This window comes from Ailuropoda melanoleuca, chromosome 4 (genome assembly GCF_002007445.2).
Source record: "Ailuropoda melanoleuca isolate Jingjing chromosome 4, ASM200744v2, whole genome shotgun sequence".
In the NCBI taxonomy this organism is placed as follows: domain Eukaryota; kingdom Metazoa; phylum Chordata; class Mammalia; order Carnivora; family Ursidae; genus Ailuropoda; species Ailuropoda melanoleuca.
Genome location: NC_048221.1, coordinates 123895418 through 123911696, shown reverse-complemented (window position 1 = coordinate 123911696; position 16279 = coordinate 123895418). Strand labels below are relative to the sequence as shown.

The following is a 16279-nucleotide window of genomic DNA, read 5'->3' as shown; positions in this document are numbered from 1 at the left end:
TCCTATAGGGGGTGAATTTCAAGAGGCCTGTGCAACCTCAGGGAAAAAGCCCATGAACTCGCCCTAAACAAGGCATTGAGCTTAGCTGAACCTCAGTTTCTATATTGATAAAACGGCAGTAATTCTACCTCGGTAACACATAGCACCTCTTGGCTGAGGCAGCTGACCCTCTGGAACCAAAGCTACATTTCACTTTTTAATTTCCACTCCCCCTACTATTATCCACTTCCGTAACTCTGTGAAATTTATTCAACAAATATTGACTAACTTCTCCCCGTACCAGGCACTGCGGATTCAGGGGTGAATGTGATACGGCCTTGGACCTCAAGCAGAAGACTGGCTGGAACACAGACAAGTTGAACACAGGGTGCCAGGTTCACGGCACCATCAGCTGGGAAGTCATGATGGGGGTGGGAGTGGGCACTCGACCCTGGCTGGGGGAATACCTTTCTGGAGTCCAGCACACCTGAACTGAGAGCTGTTCGTTTACAGCTTTACAGATGTTTTTCTTATTATTGCTCATATTGAGTGGGGAATTGAGAAATATACAGATCTGACTGCAGTTGGAAGGACTGGTGGAGAGTCCTTCTGCCTGGTCTGCAACCACTCACTCCCTGTCATTTCCTTCCCCCCCCCCCCAGGTCTCAGTTCTCCTGCTTCTTGCACCCCTTGGAAGCCCGTGCCCCTCCCCCTCAACGCCATTGTTATCTGTCAGCAAAAGCCTTTTCAGAAATGGTAGCAAAAGCATCCTGCAAGCTTATTAGTGTCTATGGTCCTCATCAGCTACCATTTACAGAGTCAAACTGTGAAGATAACACTTCTCCTTCGACAGGATTGAATGAAATTGTGAAGGTCAAGGGTAACCGGCAGAGGGTTCCTTAAGGATACCAGGACTCCTGCAAGGGAGCTGGGAGGCAGGTTTGGCTCCAAGTCGCTCAGAGCAGGTCGCCTTGGAGACTGTTACCGCTTTCTCGCCCCAGTTAAAGACCAGGGCTGGGATGAGGGTTACTGGAGAAACGGGACGTGGGGGCACCGGTTACAGGAGGGAAGCATTATTACAAGGAAACCTCACCAGGGACTTGGGCAAGCTTGCTCTCTGGTCCCACCCTGTGGACCGAACTTCAGAACTGAGGACAGGTGTAAATCACACACCCAGATCTTTCCAGGATTTGCTTTTTTGCCCCTTACTTGAAAACCCCTCTTGGGGAGCAGTGTGCCGGGCGGGACGAGGTGAGAAGAAAGTTCCTAGGGAGAGACGAGAGAGTAACGAAGACAATTCTGGAGGAACTGGGGTGTGCGGTCAGACCCGGGAAGCGCTGGCTCCTGGGGCTCCTGGAGCAGAGCCGAGATGGGGCTGCCTTTTTCTGTTCCGCCTCCGAAGCGAGGGCGCCTGGGTCCCCGAGTCCTGCAGCGGACAGAAGGGCGCTCAGGGCGCAGCCCGGCCGGGCCTCTCCAGCGAGGTTGTACCTTCATCCCGCATCCGGCCGTCGCCACACGCGGGCCGGCGGTGCAGAGAGACGAGCTCATTCCTGGACGTGGAAGCCGCGCGTGGGTGCGAGCGGCGATTGGCAGGGTCCACCGGAGAGCACTTTTGAGGAGGGCTGCCCCCCCCCACCCCGAACGCGGCGTCGGCTTGGCCCCAGTCACGTTGCCAGGCGCGCGGTTGCCAGGCGACCCCGGGCTGTTTACCGTCGGGCGGGGAGCGCTGGGGCGCTGGGCTCGCTGCGCGCTTGCCGCACCCACCATGGCCTCACGCGGCGCGGGCACCCTGCTGACCGAGTTCAATGCCGCCTACGTGCACCCCGGCCTCATGCCCGGGTAAGGCCGCCGCGCCCCCAGGTCCCCGCCTGAACCCCTGCGTCCGAGTCTCCGTCTACCCGGTCGAACGCTCCTCCGGAGCGCAACTTCGCCCCCGCGCCTTTGGGGTTGGATGGAACCGCGAGCGCCAATCTTTCAGCCGGCTGGGTGGCCTTCCCGGGGCGTTGCGCGCTCAGAGCGACCGGTGGCTGGGCGTGGGCAGGGGCTTTCCAGTTCCGCCTTCGTAGAAAGTGGGTCGCCGAGCACACCCGGTCTGGGGCCCCGGGCAGGGGGAGGAGCGGGAGCCCCCCGGGTGAGGCTGGTGTTCGGAGACGCCTGGGCGGGAGCGCGAGCGTAGGGAGCCCGAGAAGGGAAGAAAGCAGGCTTTTCGGACCCCAGCCCAATGTGGTGTCCCCAGGATTCGCGCCAGAGTCGTATTTGTCGGAAGAAAGACTAAAGGAGACCGGGTGGGCCCTGGGTGGGTTTCGAAGAATCTGGCGCAGCGGGTTGGGCAGTGGTTACTGCTTAGTGGTGTGCGTCAGCCGCCGGACTTTGTGGTCGGTTCTTCCCCTGGTCTCACTTAATCCCCACAGAATGCTGGAACTGAGGGCCTCAGGGGGTAGGGGGTGGGGGAATGGGATAGACCGGTGATGGGTAGTAAGGAGGGCATGTATTGCACGGTGCACTGGGTGTTATACGCAGCTAATGAATCATCGAACTTTACATCGGAAGCCGGGGATGTACTGTATGGTGACTAACATAATATAATAAAAAAACATTAAAAAAAAATGCTGGCTTTGAAAAGCTTCCCAGTGCCCAGATCTGCCTTGCCTTTAGCATTTTCAGATGCAGGGTCAAACCTACCTTTCCTTTCTCTGGCTGTTATCAAGCTCCACACATCTAAAGTGCAAGTATGACTGTCTCTTCCAATCAATCTGTGGTCCCTTCTCGCAAAGTGTCTGAGATTGCCACCCCCAACATTTTCTTCCAGCGTGTAAGATTCTCTCCTCTTTCCTACCTGTTGCCCCGGGCACAGAGGGCAGGGACTGGATTCTGAGATGTTGCTGATGTCAAGCCACGTGTGTTAGAAAGGGTGGTTAAGGATTTTCCTCTTAATCTTTTCCTTCATTCAGGCATTCCTTTGACAAAGACAAGCTGAGCAGAGACATGCTGAGTCCTTGGGATGTGCCAGGTGTTGTGATAAGAGGAACAAGCAGGGGCTGCCCTTGATGGGTCCCCGTTATGGTGCAATCACATAAGGTTCAGTTCAAAGCCATCTTGGCAGCCCTTGATAAGGTGTTTATACCACATTCTGGGTGTTTATCATAGGATTTCGTTCTCTACATTATTATATTTTTTATCTTTGGCTCCCCGCCATCCCCAGGTGGGACCTAACCCTCCCCAAGTGTCCCCCCGACTCTGTCTGGAGCCTGGGGGGTTGCATATTTCAGAAGCGATCCTGGGTTGCTCCTACCCATGCCACTGGTCTGCAGCTCCCTTGAGCACCCTGTCCTGTGACTGATCTAGAAATTGTGATAACAAGTGAATCATAAAGAAGGCTCCAAGCATGAGCTGGGCTAGTGTCTTTGGCCACGGATCTTTCTGGGAGGGATATGCTGTCCCTAAAGATCCCCATCGATGAGGACTGAATGGGGTTATCTTTTGTTTCTAAATGCTACCTTATTTTGTTAACTTAAGGAAAGAATCCAAGGTTCCCCACCGCACTTGGATAATTATTATTTTTGTGTGTCTTTTCAAACATTAATCACAGGATTTTAAGTGCAGCCAGTGTCTTCTGACACTCAAACCATCCCCCTTACCAGCTTTATTCATAGAGGCAGAGAATACTCAGAGTGGTAAGGACTTTGGAGATCACGTAGCCCAGGCCGCCTTGTTCCAGATGTGGTCACTGAGGTGTGCCCGGGACAGGGAGGGGTGGGGGGGGGACGACTTGGGACAGAGTTCCAAGCTGCAGGTGCTGCCCTGAAGACAGGCCCGTGCGCCCTCGGCTACAAAACAAAGGCCACGTGCCAAAGGGATATAGGAGACTCCATGTGCCCAGTTAGGCAAATGATGCCTCTCACACGACCCTGAAGAACGGGGGAGGCCTCCTGAGAACAGGAGGTCAGGGGCCCCTGGAGACCTAGGCTTTGTAACAGGGACCCTCCTTCTTTCCAGAAGAATCATCAGCTCTTCAAAATGTGCCTCCACTTGTCAGTTCATTTCAACAAATATTTGCAGAACGTCTCCTGAGCACCAGGAGTGCTAGGGATGCAGATATGAGGAGAACGCCTCCCTCTCTCCCCACAGAGTTTGTACTTCAGAAAGAAAGACTAGAGTAAAGGCCCAGGTAATTACAACACAGGCAGAATGGGAACCGGGACACAAGCGAGTCACAAAGGGGGACGCCTGGCTGGCTCAGTTGGAAAAGCATGGCGACTCTTGATTTTGGGGTCATGAGTTCGAGCCCCACGTGGGGTGTAGAGATTACTTAAATAAATAAAAACTTTTTTAAAAAGGGTCACAAAGGGCACAGATGACAGTTCAATGGATAGGATAAGCTTGGTCTCTGGGTGGCTCCCTGGAAAAGGGGGTCTTGGAAATGGCCCTTGAGGGATGGCTAAGGTCCCAAGGCCGGGAGAGGAGGTAAGGAGTGTCTTTGGGATGGAGGGGACGGCCTGAGGAAAGGCAGGGGTGGAAGTGCTGGCTGGATATGCCTCAAGATCAGCAAAAGGCCTGTTTAGCTGGAGTGGAAAAGCTGCCACATGGAGGTGGATGGGAAGATTGGAGAGACTTCTCCCAGAGGCCCACGTCAAGCAGGGCCTTGAGTGTCTGGCCTGTTGGTTCTTAATTTCCTAGACAACGGGGAGCCCTTGAAAGTTTTTGCCCGGGGGAAGAATCTGATGGCCCTGTCCTCAGCAGGAAGTGTTGTGGAGAAGAAAGCCCGAGTGGAATGAGGACGAGCTGCATAGTCACAAGTTAATTAGTTAATAAGGCTGCTCCTGGGATCTCTGATGGCATGGTAATTAATTTTAATGTCAGGTATGGGGCCTACCAGGGCCATCAAGAGGCGGGGAGGGATTGCTCTCTGTAGACACAGGGATATACACAGGATCGTTGCGGGGGGACCCGGCTGAGCACTGTCTCCCAGCTCCTGTGCAGGGGGCTGGGGAGCCCGGCCGCAGAGGAGGGCATCAAGGAGGCGGTGTGGCAGCACCGTAGGGACCGCTGGATGCCCCGTTATGAAACCCGCCATTCCCCTCTGTTCTTTCCACCTTGGCCGGCCACAGGACCCACAACAACAGGCCTTTGGAAAGCTTTGCTGTGGAAGCACACGGGGTCGTGCTAAAGGCACACAACTACAAGTGTGGGACACTGTGGGGACACAGACCTGGCTCACCGAGGCGCGCCCTCTGAGCTACATGAACGTGAACTTGTGCGCCTAGGTGCGCATACCTGCACGGATCCGTGAGCAGCAAGCTCTGAACAGGATCAGGAATCCTTGGAGGACTGTGGGGGAGAGGGCTTCTATTCTATTGGGATGCAAATATCTTGGCATTCAGAGAAGGTGGAAAATTGGGGAGCAGAGGAGGAGTATGGCAGAGCGCCTGGGGGTGGTGAAGACAAGAATCACAGGAACACGTCACGTTTCTATAGCTCCTTTCTTCTGAGGAGCGCCAAGGCCCCTGTGGGTGGGACGCTGAGCGCCCGCGTGGGCTCTGCAGATCAAAGCCAAGCCCCTTGAAAGCCGTGTTCTGGGCTATGGTGCCCACCCCCCACCCCGGGTTTCGGGACTTCTGCCTCCTCCAGTGGACATTTATTGAGCGCTAGTCCTGTGTTAGGTGCTGTGTAGGTGCTGACGATAGAGGAGAACACAGATTAGCAGAGGAAGTGGACCACTGGGCGCCCGAGTGTGGATGAAGGATGTGACACATTCACGCTCGGAAGAGGGTGTGTGATTAGGGAAGGTGACAGAGAGCCTTGGTTCTGTGAGAGTGGGTGGGGAATCCTCCAGGGGCAGGAAGGGACTTGGCATCCCGGGGCGAGTGGATGTGTGATGTGTGTGAAGGCTCAGAGGTGTGGACGGCATGTGAGGCCCCAGCGACGTGCCGCTTCCGGGGCATTGGGCGCCCATGGGCAAGTGGGAAGGGAGAGGGGAGCCTTGGTGATGTGATGCTTGTTTGAGAAAGATCGCTCTGGCAGCAGCGTGGACAGCAGGCTGGAGGGGTGAGACTTGGTCTGGAAGACTGGCAGGAGATTCAAGACTGTCCCAGTGAGTGAAGAGCCAGGCTGGCAGCCGTGGGAGAGTCACAAGGCTTAGGGACAGGAGGGGGATGGAGAAGGGAGGATGGCAGGAATCCCGGTTTCTGGCTGGTGAGGGGTGCATGTGGGTGTCATCAGGCAGCGCTATCCCGGAGGAGGAGGAAGAGGCTGGTTTCAATCCAGGCATATCGGGCACTCGCAGGCAAGCCCTATGTGGACAACGAGGTGTGTGGATCTGTGGCCGGGAGAAGAAACACAGAGACACAGATCTGGGCGTCCTTGGTGTAGGGGTGGTATTGGAAGTCTCACAGAAATGAGCTCTCCCAGAGGGAGTGGGTCTCTGAAAAGAGAAGAGGACTCGGGGCATCTGGAAGCACTAGAAGAGAAGCGGAGGAAGAAAACCAGCTCCCAGGCTGTCCCCTCCACACTGTCCCCTCCACACTGTCCCCCTCCACACTGTCCCCCTCCACACTGAGGTTCTCACCCCAGTGGAAGGCCCTTCCTGGGGCTCCACCAATACCGCCCCCCTGGAAATGGGCCTCCCTCCCTGCATTTAAGGGCCTCAGAGTGTCCCCTGCTGCCACGGCCCCTGCACACACACTGTGTAACGCACTGAATACGAATGAGGGGGTAGGTGGGAGGAGGAAGGGCTGAGCTTTGTGGACTTCTGGATCCCCAACACCCAGCACCCAGTAGGTTCCCAGTAAAGTCATTCTCAACACTATCTCACTGTCTTTAAAAAAAAAAAAAAGATACATGTACAGAACAGAAAGAAACAAACTACCCCAAATCCAAACACTAGAATTAACCAGGGTTAGCTTTTGGTGAACTTGCTTCCAGGCTCCTCGTGGTGCGTCTATGTAGCAAAAAGGCTGTATAGTGGCTCTCTGGCTGGGTGGATAGAAAGATAGACAAAGCAATTCTATAAAAATACCCTCATGCCACATTTGCTATTTTAAAATGAAAATCATGAAATGTAATCTTACTAGGACTTCACTGAAGAGAAAGATGTTGGCATAAAATGGAAGAATACCCAGGCTTTAGATAAATGCTAATTTGGCTCAAGAGATATTAATTCCTAAAAGATCCCTCTAAAGGAGAGAGAGGGAGGGAGAATAAAAGCCATCCAGGGTGAGAGTCACTGTGTTGTGTATTTTTTAAAGACACGTTTTAAATTTAGTTGCCATGGGTTGACTTGGCTTATAAATTCTTCGTGAGTGCACTCCCATCGCCCCTCCACCCAACCCCCCCCAATTTTTGTTGCCGAAATTATTTTTCCCTTTGACAGGTTTTATAACATTTACATTCCCTGCTGCCACCAGCCTTCACCTAGCTGCTATTTCTAGTTCCGTGCTTAAATAGATTTGAAGCTAACCACCTGTCCTTTTCACAGAGGATCTATGTTCCTGGGTATTTCTTTCTTTCGAATCATCTCCTAGTTGGCAGGCTTTCGTCACTGAACGCTACTTGCAAGGGGAGCCTATGGTTTGCTTTGGTTGCTGAGCTCTTTCTTGTGGGGAAGGACCGGCGGCTGCCTTTACACCTGAATGGCCGCTTGGCCAGTCTGATGTTCTTGGGTCACGCTCTTGTCCCCACAGAATGTTGCGGACAGCCTTGCTTTCGCTTTTGCGCTGTTGCTTTGTTATCTTTTTGTTGGGGTTTGACAGCACCTGATGACCAGCCTCACTTTCATTCCTGCCTTCTGAACCCTTGGAGAAATGAGATAAAAGAGTGAAAGCTGATAGGGGAGAACAGGGCTGATCCTGGGCCCCGGAAGGAGGTGGCAGGGCTGGATCCGGGCAGAGTATGTCCACCCAAAACAGCACAGAGGAGCGGTGTGGGCTGGCTTGCTTCCAAAGGAAAAGGGACGGGTGGGCTTCAACAAGCCTTTTCTCCCTCTTCATCCCACCAGCCCAGTGCTTTTCTATCTGAAGGCGGAAGGACAAGCAGGGGGCAGGGGCACGTCCGTGGGGAGCTCCCTCCACGTGGGAGGACTCATCCGCAGGAAGCAAGAAGCTTCTCCCTCCTGCTGGCCTCTGACTGCTTGACTGTCGAGCTTATATCTTTATCAGGTTTCATACATTGCACAAAGAACTCTCAGGAACTCTGCTACTGCTCAGCTTATGCTTCTTGCAAATGAGTTTCTGCATCGGTGCGAGTGTTGCAGAGAAAGGGTGAGCCGAGGATGTTGGATTTGGCAATTGGATGATCTTACATTACCTTAATGAAGAAATACAGGCTCACGTTTAAGCCGGCCGGGGCGGGGCGTGGTGCAGTGGTGAGAAGTCGGACTGAGGGAAGTCAAGGAAAGAATGGGAGAGGAAGAAACAAAGGCAGAAGGTACAGAACATTCTGCAGGGAAATTCGGGAATAAAAGAAGAGAAAGGGTGGGATGAGAGGGGCCAAGGCCAACTGGAAGATTTTGCAGTCTTGGAAAAATGTGCACAAGTGTGTGTGTTTGTGGGCAGAGGGGAAGGAGCTGAGAGAGCAGGAGAGAGTATAGATCGCACGGAGGGGGGACAGAGGCCAAGAGAAATAGAGGGACTGATGAGAGTGGCAGGGCGGGGGTGGGGGGGTGGAAGGAGGGGGAGACTCCAGACCCGGGAGGGGGCAAACCACGGCGAAGAGGAGGACTCTGTCCTGGAAGTGGACAAGGTGACCTCACAGGCATCGCCAGCCCTACAGTCTTTCCAGGACAGAAGGAGACCCAGCCATGAACCAGGAACTCAGGAGGGTGAGCAGAAGGGCAGAGACAGGTGGGAGTGGGTTAGGATCCCAAGGGTCATGGTCTTAAGGGCAGAGAGAAGCCACGGGCAGGAGAGGTAAGGCTGGACCAATGTCTGAACGCAGCGGAAGGCTTCTCCCCTCACTGCCTGCTTGGACCCGGGCAACGCAAGTGCTGCAAGATTCTAGAAGGGCACAGCTGCTGAGGGGAGGTAGGGCCAGGAACCAGGGAGGGGCTCTTGTTCCACCTCGCCCACAGTGGAGAGCAACTGGAAGGCCTGTCCGTAATCCCCAGGCTTGCCTTTCCTGACTCCCATCTGAAGATGGGAAGAGGGAAGCTGTGCATTTTTTTCTAGTGTTATCGGTGAGGAGGCCGAGGCCCAGAGCGGCTGCCCCCGGTGATCCTGAAGTGCAGACCGCAGACCGCTGTGCCCTGTGGCCTGGTGGGACCGGGGAGCCCGTGATGTCGCAGGGGCTGGCAGACTCCCCGCACTCCCTGGGGCTTCCCTGGTAAGAGAACTCAGCTGAGCACAGGTGAGGTGTCCCAGCAGGGGAGGCCCCCGGGGATATGCTGGGGGTCCCTCCGGCACGGTCATCGGGCATTTGTGTGAGTGGTCCAACTGGAAACGTCACCGATGCTGTAGGCACGTCGCCACTCATTTTATTTGTTTCCCAAACGTTTCCTACTCAGAGTGCGTGCCAGACCTTCCTGAAAACTGGGGATGGAGAGGTAAGACAGGATCCAGCTCTGCTCGAGAAGCTCCCGGCCTAGTGACCGAGACAAAGACGTAGAGGAGAACATTCGGAGTGGGGTCTGGTTAGTGGTGGGACGGGAACAGAGAGCAGGACCCACCCAGACCTGGAAGAGGTGGCAAGGACAGGATCTTCAGAGTGGTAGGACAGGCCTGTTTTTTAATAAAAGATTTATTTATTTATTTGAGAAAGAGAGAACATGAGCAGGGGGAGGGGCAGAGGGCAAGGGAGAGATAATCCCAAGCAGACTCTGTGCTGAGTGTGGAGTCTGGTGTGGGGCTCAGCGTGGGGCTCGGCGTGGGGCTCGATCTTAGGACCCCGAGATCATGACCTCAGCTGAAATCAAGAGTTGGACGCTTAACCGACTGAGCCACCCAGGCGCCCCACAGGGCAAGGCTTAAAGGATCCTTTAGTACTGGAGACAAGCATTAGGGCCCGGGGGAGAGAGCAAGTTTGGCATTCCTGATGGCTGGGGGGCACAGGGCAAACCCTGAGGGAGAGACAAGAGGTGGAAGGGAGAAAGAGCAGGTACATGCAGGAACCTGCAAAAGGCTCTTTACAGGCGGGTGCGGGACAGCTGGTGAGGCTGGGGAGGGAGGCGAGGTCAGCTCATAAATGGCCTTGAACGCCATGCTAAGGGCTTGACTTTAGAAAGGTCAGTCAGGCTGAAGTATGGGACCAGGGTGGGAGGTAAGAGCGTGCCTAGGAGGATGGGGGGCTGCTGTGGCCACGGTCCAGGTAAGGGGTGGCATGGCGCAAGCTAGGGGTGCAGACAGAGCCCTGGGGCCCGGGGACTGATTGCGTGTGGCGGCTGAAGCGGAGGGAGGTGGACACCAGGTTTCTGGCTTGGCCATCTGGCGAGCGCTCTTCCCTGAGACGGGACTAGCTGTGGGGTGGTGGTGGGAGAGATGGTGCCTGGGACCCCTGAGGGAGAGGTCTAGTGTGCCAGGTGTGCGGGAGTCTGAGGGAACTTCTGGGCTGGGTGAAGGCTTCAGCATGGATACCATCACCCAGGGGACTGTGAGGGCTCAGGATGGAGCAGAGGAGGCCCACCATGGCGGGGAGGGCGACCGAGAAGGAATGGTCAGAGAGGCAGGTGAAGACCAGCGGACAAGGAGAGAACAGTGTCCTAAAATCCAGGAGCAGCATTATGAGAAGGCAGAGGTCACCAACGTCCCGTGCTGCAGGAGACCCGTGATGGTCTGTCAAGGGCCATTTCAATGGCACCATGGGGTCCGGGCCGGGTTTTAGGGGGTAAGCAGCACTGACTGGGAAAGCACTGATTTCCGCACTTGCACAAAGTCAGGCGCTCCTGCTCTTTGGGGGCTGCCCTTTCTCCCCTCACTTGGCCTCAGCAAGTCTGGCTTTCTGTGCAAATCTCACTGACCGGGGCTCCTTAGCGTCCTGTGCATGCTTGTGTTCCCCGGGGTCTCTGAGGGGCCCTGCTCGCCAGCCCCCTGTCCGTCTTGCTGGCCTCCGTGGTGGCAGAGGGCGATGGAGCCCCTGGCAGGCCGCGTGAGTGGCGCCCTCGAGGTCGTTGAGCTCGAGCCAGGCTGCAGCACATGAACCCAGGCCTTGGTTGCCTCCAGTCTGACAACAGTGTCACACAGCTGTATCCCCACCAACTTCTGATATTCTCTACCCTTAATGAGATAGCAGCAGGAGGCCTCCCCATCTTCTGAATGGAGAGTGACTTCCCTGCAGGCTTTCTCGGGGCTCAGGAGGGGGTCTTGGTGCTCTGGTTCCGGCCTCAGCCTCTGGTCTGGAGGGATGACCATCTTCTACAGGGAGGGAGAGGCCCAGAGTCTGTCTTTTTCCCTCATCCTTCCCCGGAGCCCTGAACGGGCAGTGCCCCTTAGGGAAGCTTCTCAAGGCCCAGAGGTGACCCGCAGGGCCCACTGACCCCATTTCTGGGTTTTAAGGGCCTCTCTTGGAACTGGCCCTGGAACCTTGCACTGATCTCCCCTCCCATTCCCCCCACCCCATTACTGTGGCAGGTACCAAGGCCACGTCCCCAGTGTGGCCTTCTCCTTCGGCTCCCCCTACGGCACCGCCACCCTCAAGTACTTCCAGGACCAACGCAATGCAGCCCTGGAGAAGAGCCAATCTCCGTTCAGCAGAGGCGGCCACTTCCCTACCCTCTTCTCCTCCAACCCTGACCTGGTGCTGAGCAAGCGTCCCCACATCCGGGACCGCTGGCTGCACACCCCCGTCTACACCCGCTTCAACCTGGATAGTGACCGCTCCGCCCAGCTCATGGGGTTCTACCAGGTGGGCTGCCCTGGGCTGGGCTGCAGCTTGCTCCCCCGCAGCAGTGGGGGAGGGGGCTGGACTGATGCTGGGGCCAGAGGAGACCTCTCACCCTCAAAGAGTGAAGTTGTTTGCTTGTTCTGAGCGCCTGAGCTAGCAAGGAACCTATGTGTTTGGCTAGGGACCCTGGGGACAGGGCTCAGGACTCGGTTTCCTAGGTGCGCCCACCCCCACCCCAGGGGCTCCGGGGGCCCTTGTCCCTTCTCACCCCCACTGCCGGTAGAGCTGGGGTATTTGGGAATGTGCCCACCCTCACCTCTGCCCCATGGCCCTGTGGACTCTTGCGTACTTCTTACTAGAGTAAAAGGCTGAAGATTCACCTAGAGGGTGAACCCCCCCCCACCACCACACACACACACACACACACACACACACACAGCGCCCACTAAGCCCCCGGCCCTGGCTCCAGCCTTCAGTCTACTCTCGATTTTCCTTGCCCACCTGGGTCCCGGTGCCCACCTGACACCTCTCTGCTTCACAGGCCCTCTGAGCCTGTGCCCCGAGGCAGCCTCAGCCCCCGGCTGGGACTTCACTGTCCACACCCTGACGCTCTGGTCCTGCTGCTCTGGCTCTTAAATTTAGCCACCACCCCCCCATCTGCCTCAGACCTATCCTCCCGGGGCCGCAGGCTTGGAGGTGCTCGCCCGCCCACCTCACCGGGGCCAGTGCTCGTTCCCTGCTGTGTTCCTAGAAACCCGCTCTCTCCCTCACTTCTCTTGCAAACATCCCTCCAGCCTGAGTTCAAGGACGTGGGTACCTCCTGGTCCTTAGGGCAGAGAACTGCATGAGAAGGCAGCCTCCCCAGGGAGAGGACCGGGTCAGTGCTGTCAGATGTCCAGGGGCTGTGGGACCGTGTCAGTGGGCACGGAAAGGCCTTTGCTCTCCATCGTGGCTCTTGCGCAGAGCACCCCCAGTCCGGGAGGCGGAGGGAGGGAGAAACGCACTGTACCACCTGCTGAGCCACGAGTCCCATACCTCACCTCTGCTGGTCCCCTGTGTCACTTACTCTCCCTAGCAAAGCCGGTGTGGTGGGGGCCAGTACCCCCATCAGACAGGCGGAGAGCTGGTCTTGGAGAGGACACCCAGTTGGGGACTCCAACGGGGGCATTAGGGGAGGCAGCCCCACCCCCTACCCAGGGATAGCAGGTAGGAGCTGCAGGCTCCCGGGTCACTCCTGCGCCCTAACAGCCTGTCATCTCTTCCTGGGGTCGAGCTGTAGACGGCACAGCAGCATCGGAAATACTACCTAGACAAGACGGGCATGGTGCCCCGGGTGCCCTACTTCGTGCTGCCTGTGAAGGAGTGGGAACGGTACCCCCTCCCCACCGACTTGTGAGTGCCTGCCCTCCCTTCATTCATGCACTCTACAAACACATGTCCGTGGGCACCATGTTTTCGGCCAGGCACGCAGCCACGCAGACTGAGACAGGAGTTAAAATCTGGCCCTAAGGGGCCTACAGTGCAAGGGGTGACAGTTACACAGCAAGGGTCTGGGGTCTGGGCAGCCTCACAGCGAAGCCAGGAGCCTGAATGAGCGGAATCAGAGTGTTTTCCTGGCCAGATGCACGGGGAGTTTGGGAGCAAACCACACCATCTTTGCTGGTCCGAATCTGCAGGCTTCTTCCCTGCAATGGCAGCCTTGCAGCTACACACGTCCAAACGTGGGGCACAGCTGCTCTGAGCAGCGAGGAACTGCTGCCCTCTGGCGAACACAGAGGGCACTACACAGAGCAGGGAATCGGTCCCCCCAACACTGACCAGACTCAGAAAATATTCTCCTCAGGACTACAAAATAGCTTTCAAAGTCCAACTGTCCATCTAGCAATATTTAAAATTCCCCACTGCCTGAATCTCACTGCTTTTATTCGGGAGAGCTGCTTTTCCCAGGGAAGGTCAATGCGACCCTGTGAGATAATCCAGGTACATGTTTGCCTTGCTCTCCCTCCTGACACCAATGCATGGAAGTCAAGTCTGTGCTGCCAAGGCATCTTGTGGGGAGGGAGGCATAAGGAGGTCAGTGGAAAGATCTTGGGTTTCTGACTACATGCTAACCCTTTGCTTGCCTCAAGAGCCGCAAGCCTCGCCATCATCATGACTGATAAGGCGGCAAAACTTTCCATTGAGTTTAATGGTTTTTAAAGACACAGATTGAACTGCCTCTGTAGGTTTCTCTCTGTAAGATAGAGGGACCCATTTTATAGATAGGGAAACTGAGGCTTAGGGATGGCTTCAGAAACTTGTGCTGGGTAGCAAGTCTGGTTGGAGGTAGAACCTGGAGAAACCGAGATCTCCTGACACCAACTCTAGGACTCTGAGCTGGCCGTCTCCACCCCTTGGGTGGCTCTGAGTCAGACCAAACCTGGAGGCAGTGTGGGGCCTCTCCTGGGGACATATTTGCTCTTGAGAACACTCTGGGCAGGATCTGCACCTCCCACAGCTGTGGGGAGCCTGGGATGCCCCAGGTCCATTTCTTCTCCAAATTTTCTGGCAGCCTGTATAGCCGGTGGCTTCACACACCACACAGGGCCAACCAGATCACTGGGGGTAGGGGGGTCAGTGCCTGCACTCAGCCCTTTCCCTGATCACCTCTGTGGCCTGGGGCAAATCCCTGCCCTTTCCTGACTTTCATCACCATCATCACCATCACTACTATCACCATTACATCACTGTCACCATCACCGTCGTCACCATCACCACTATCACCACCATCACCGTCATCACCATCACCACCATCTATCACCATCATCACATCACCTCCGTCACCATCACCACCATCACCGTCATCGCCATCACCACCATCACCACCATCACTACCATCACCGCCATCACCATCATCACCATTTCTTATAATATTTGTTGACTGTTTCCTCCTTGTCTGGCATTATTGAAGTGCTTTATAAGCATTACCTCATTTACTCCTCAAAACAAAGCTGAGACAGATGTACTAACATTAGTCCATTTTATACGTGTCCACTTCCAGTAGGAGTTGAGCCAGAATCTGACACCCAGGTTCTGTCTGACACCCACGTTCTCCCTCTTCACCACTGTGCCGTTGTGCAAATACACATTATTCTGATCTCAGCTGCAGGGTGACTGATCAGATGCTGAGCTGGTGAGCAGCCAGCAGGGTCAGGATGGGCTAGAACATGGGGCACACAGGGCTGTGGTTGGGTGTTTCCCCCCTCCCCCACCTCCCCGGCACACTGCGTAACGCTGGCTCCATCCTTGCCCCCAGTCCTCCTCTGACCCCAGAGAAGAAGTGGCACCTTTTAAGAGTCTCCCCTGAGAACCTGAAGACCTACCAGACGTTCCCCTCGGGGAAGAGGGTCTCCCCACACGAGCGGCAGAAGAGAGATCGCTACTTTGAGTTCAGAGCGTGATGCCTGAGAGCCTGGCTCTGACCAGGTTGGCTTTTTGGAATAAAATCTTTAGCCATGACCAAACCATGGTCTTCTCATCTGAGCTCCAGGAACATTTGGCCACAGCACGGACACGCCTGAGGGTCACACAGCACTGAGTCTTAAGGGCTGTGGAAAGCTCAGCTCAGGGGTTCAAGCCAGTAGGAAGCAGTGTCCAGTGACCTACTGGGCCCACCTATCCCTCCCCTGAGGTGGAAGCAGGTAGAACCAAGGACTGTAGGGCTCCTGAGCCTTGGTGGTGGGTCACTCAGGTACAGAGATACCTCCCATCTCCTGCCACTAGTGTAATCAAGGAAGTCCCATTATCGCATGTCTGAGAACGAAGGTGATGTGACCATGGAACAATTGCACAGGAGTTGAGCTCTGGCTCCATTTTGAGCCCTGACTGGGCATCATTTAGTCCACACACTAACTTGTGAGGGGGGTGGTGTTATCCCCACTTTATGGATGAAGACATGGAGCCTCAGAGGTTAAGAACGTTGCACAAGCTCCCACAGCCTAGAGGTGACCCAGTATTTTGACCCAAGCTCTCGTTTTCCCACTACATAAGCTGCTTGTGGTCCACGTGGAGACTGGGAGGCAGCGATGACCCAGCCCCAAAGCCCCCGTGGTGCCCAAGAGAAAAAGCTGTGTGTCAAAAGCAGCCAGTCTCTGCATTCTTCCCAGACTGGCAGGCACAAGCTGATTGGTATTTCCCCTGGGGAAATAGGACAGGAGGGAGTGACCCAGAACGAACCCACTCTTCAAGGAAATGGGGGGAATGGGTTCCCAGGTCACATGCCTGAGGATGGGAGCCTGGAGTGTTTGCTGTCACCAGGCTGCTGTTTCCCAAGTCCTGGGAGGCCTCCTGTAGGCTAGGGCAGGAGACAGGATGTGGGGGACAGCCCCTCAATAGATAGGATCTGGGATGGGGACCTCAGGTCATGTGTGTATCCACATGACAGGTTTTCTCCAACATTCCAGTGTCTCTTAGATTTGATCAAGGGACTCCATCCATCAATGGGAAATTTATT

General features: G+C 55.6%; 1 protein-coding gene across 1 annotated transcript; it reads left to right on the top strand.

Moving 5' to 3' along the window:
* Window positions 1-1408: 1408 nt before the first annotated feature.
* On the top strand, window positions 1409-15379 carry FAM166C (family with sequence similarity 166 member C). Its single transcript, XM_002913782.3, has 4 exons — window positions 1409-1818; window positions 11535-11808; window positions 13067-13179; window positions 15083-15379. The coding sequence occupies exons 1-4, from the start codon at window positions 1745-1747 to the stop codon at window positions 15225-15227; spliced, it is 606 nt and encodes a 201-aa protein (XP_002913828.1). The 5' UTR covers window positions 1409-1744; the 3' UTR covers window positions 15228-15379.
* The last annotated feature ends 900 nt before the right edge of the window (window positions 15380-16279 follow it).

Bases quoted from the DNA above. Each gene is read 5' to 3' on its own strand.
- FAM166C (XM_002913782.3), top strand. From the start codon at position 1,745: ATGGCCTCACGCGGCGCGGGCACCCTGCTGACCGAGTTCAATGCCGCC. The intron at 1,819-11,534 runs GTAAGGCCGCCG...TTACTGTGGCAG, and splicing joins CACCCCGGCCTCATGCCCGG to GTACCAAGGCCACGTCCCCA. The intron at 13,180-15,082 runs GTGAGTGCCTGC...CCTTGCCCCCAG, and splicing joins TACCCCCTCCCCACCGACTT to TCCTCCTCTGACCCCAGAGA.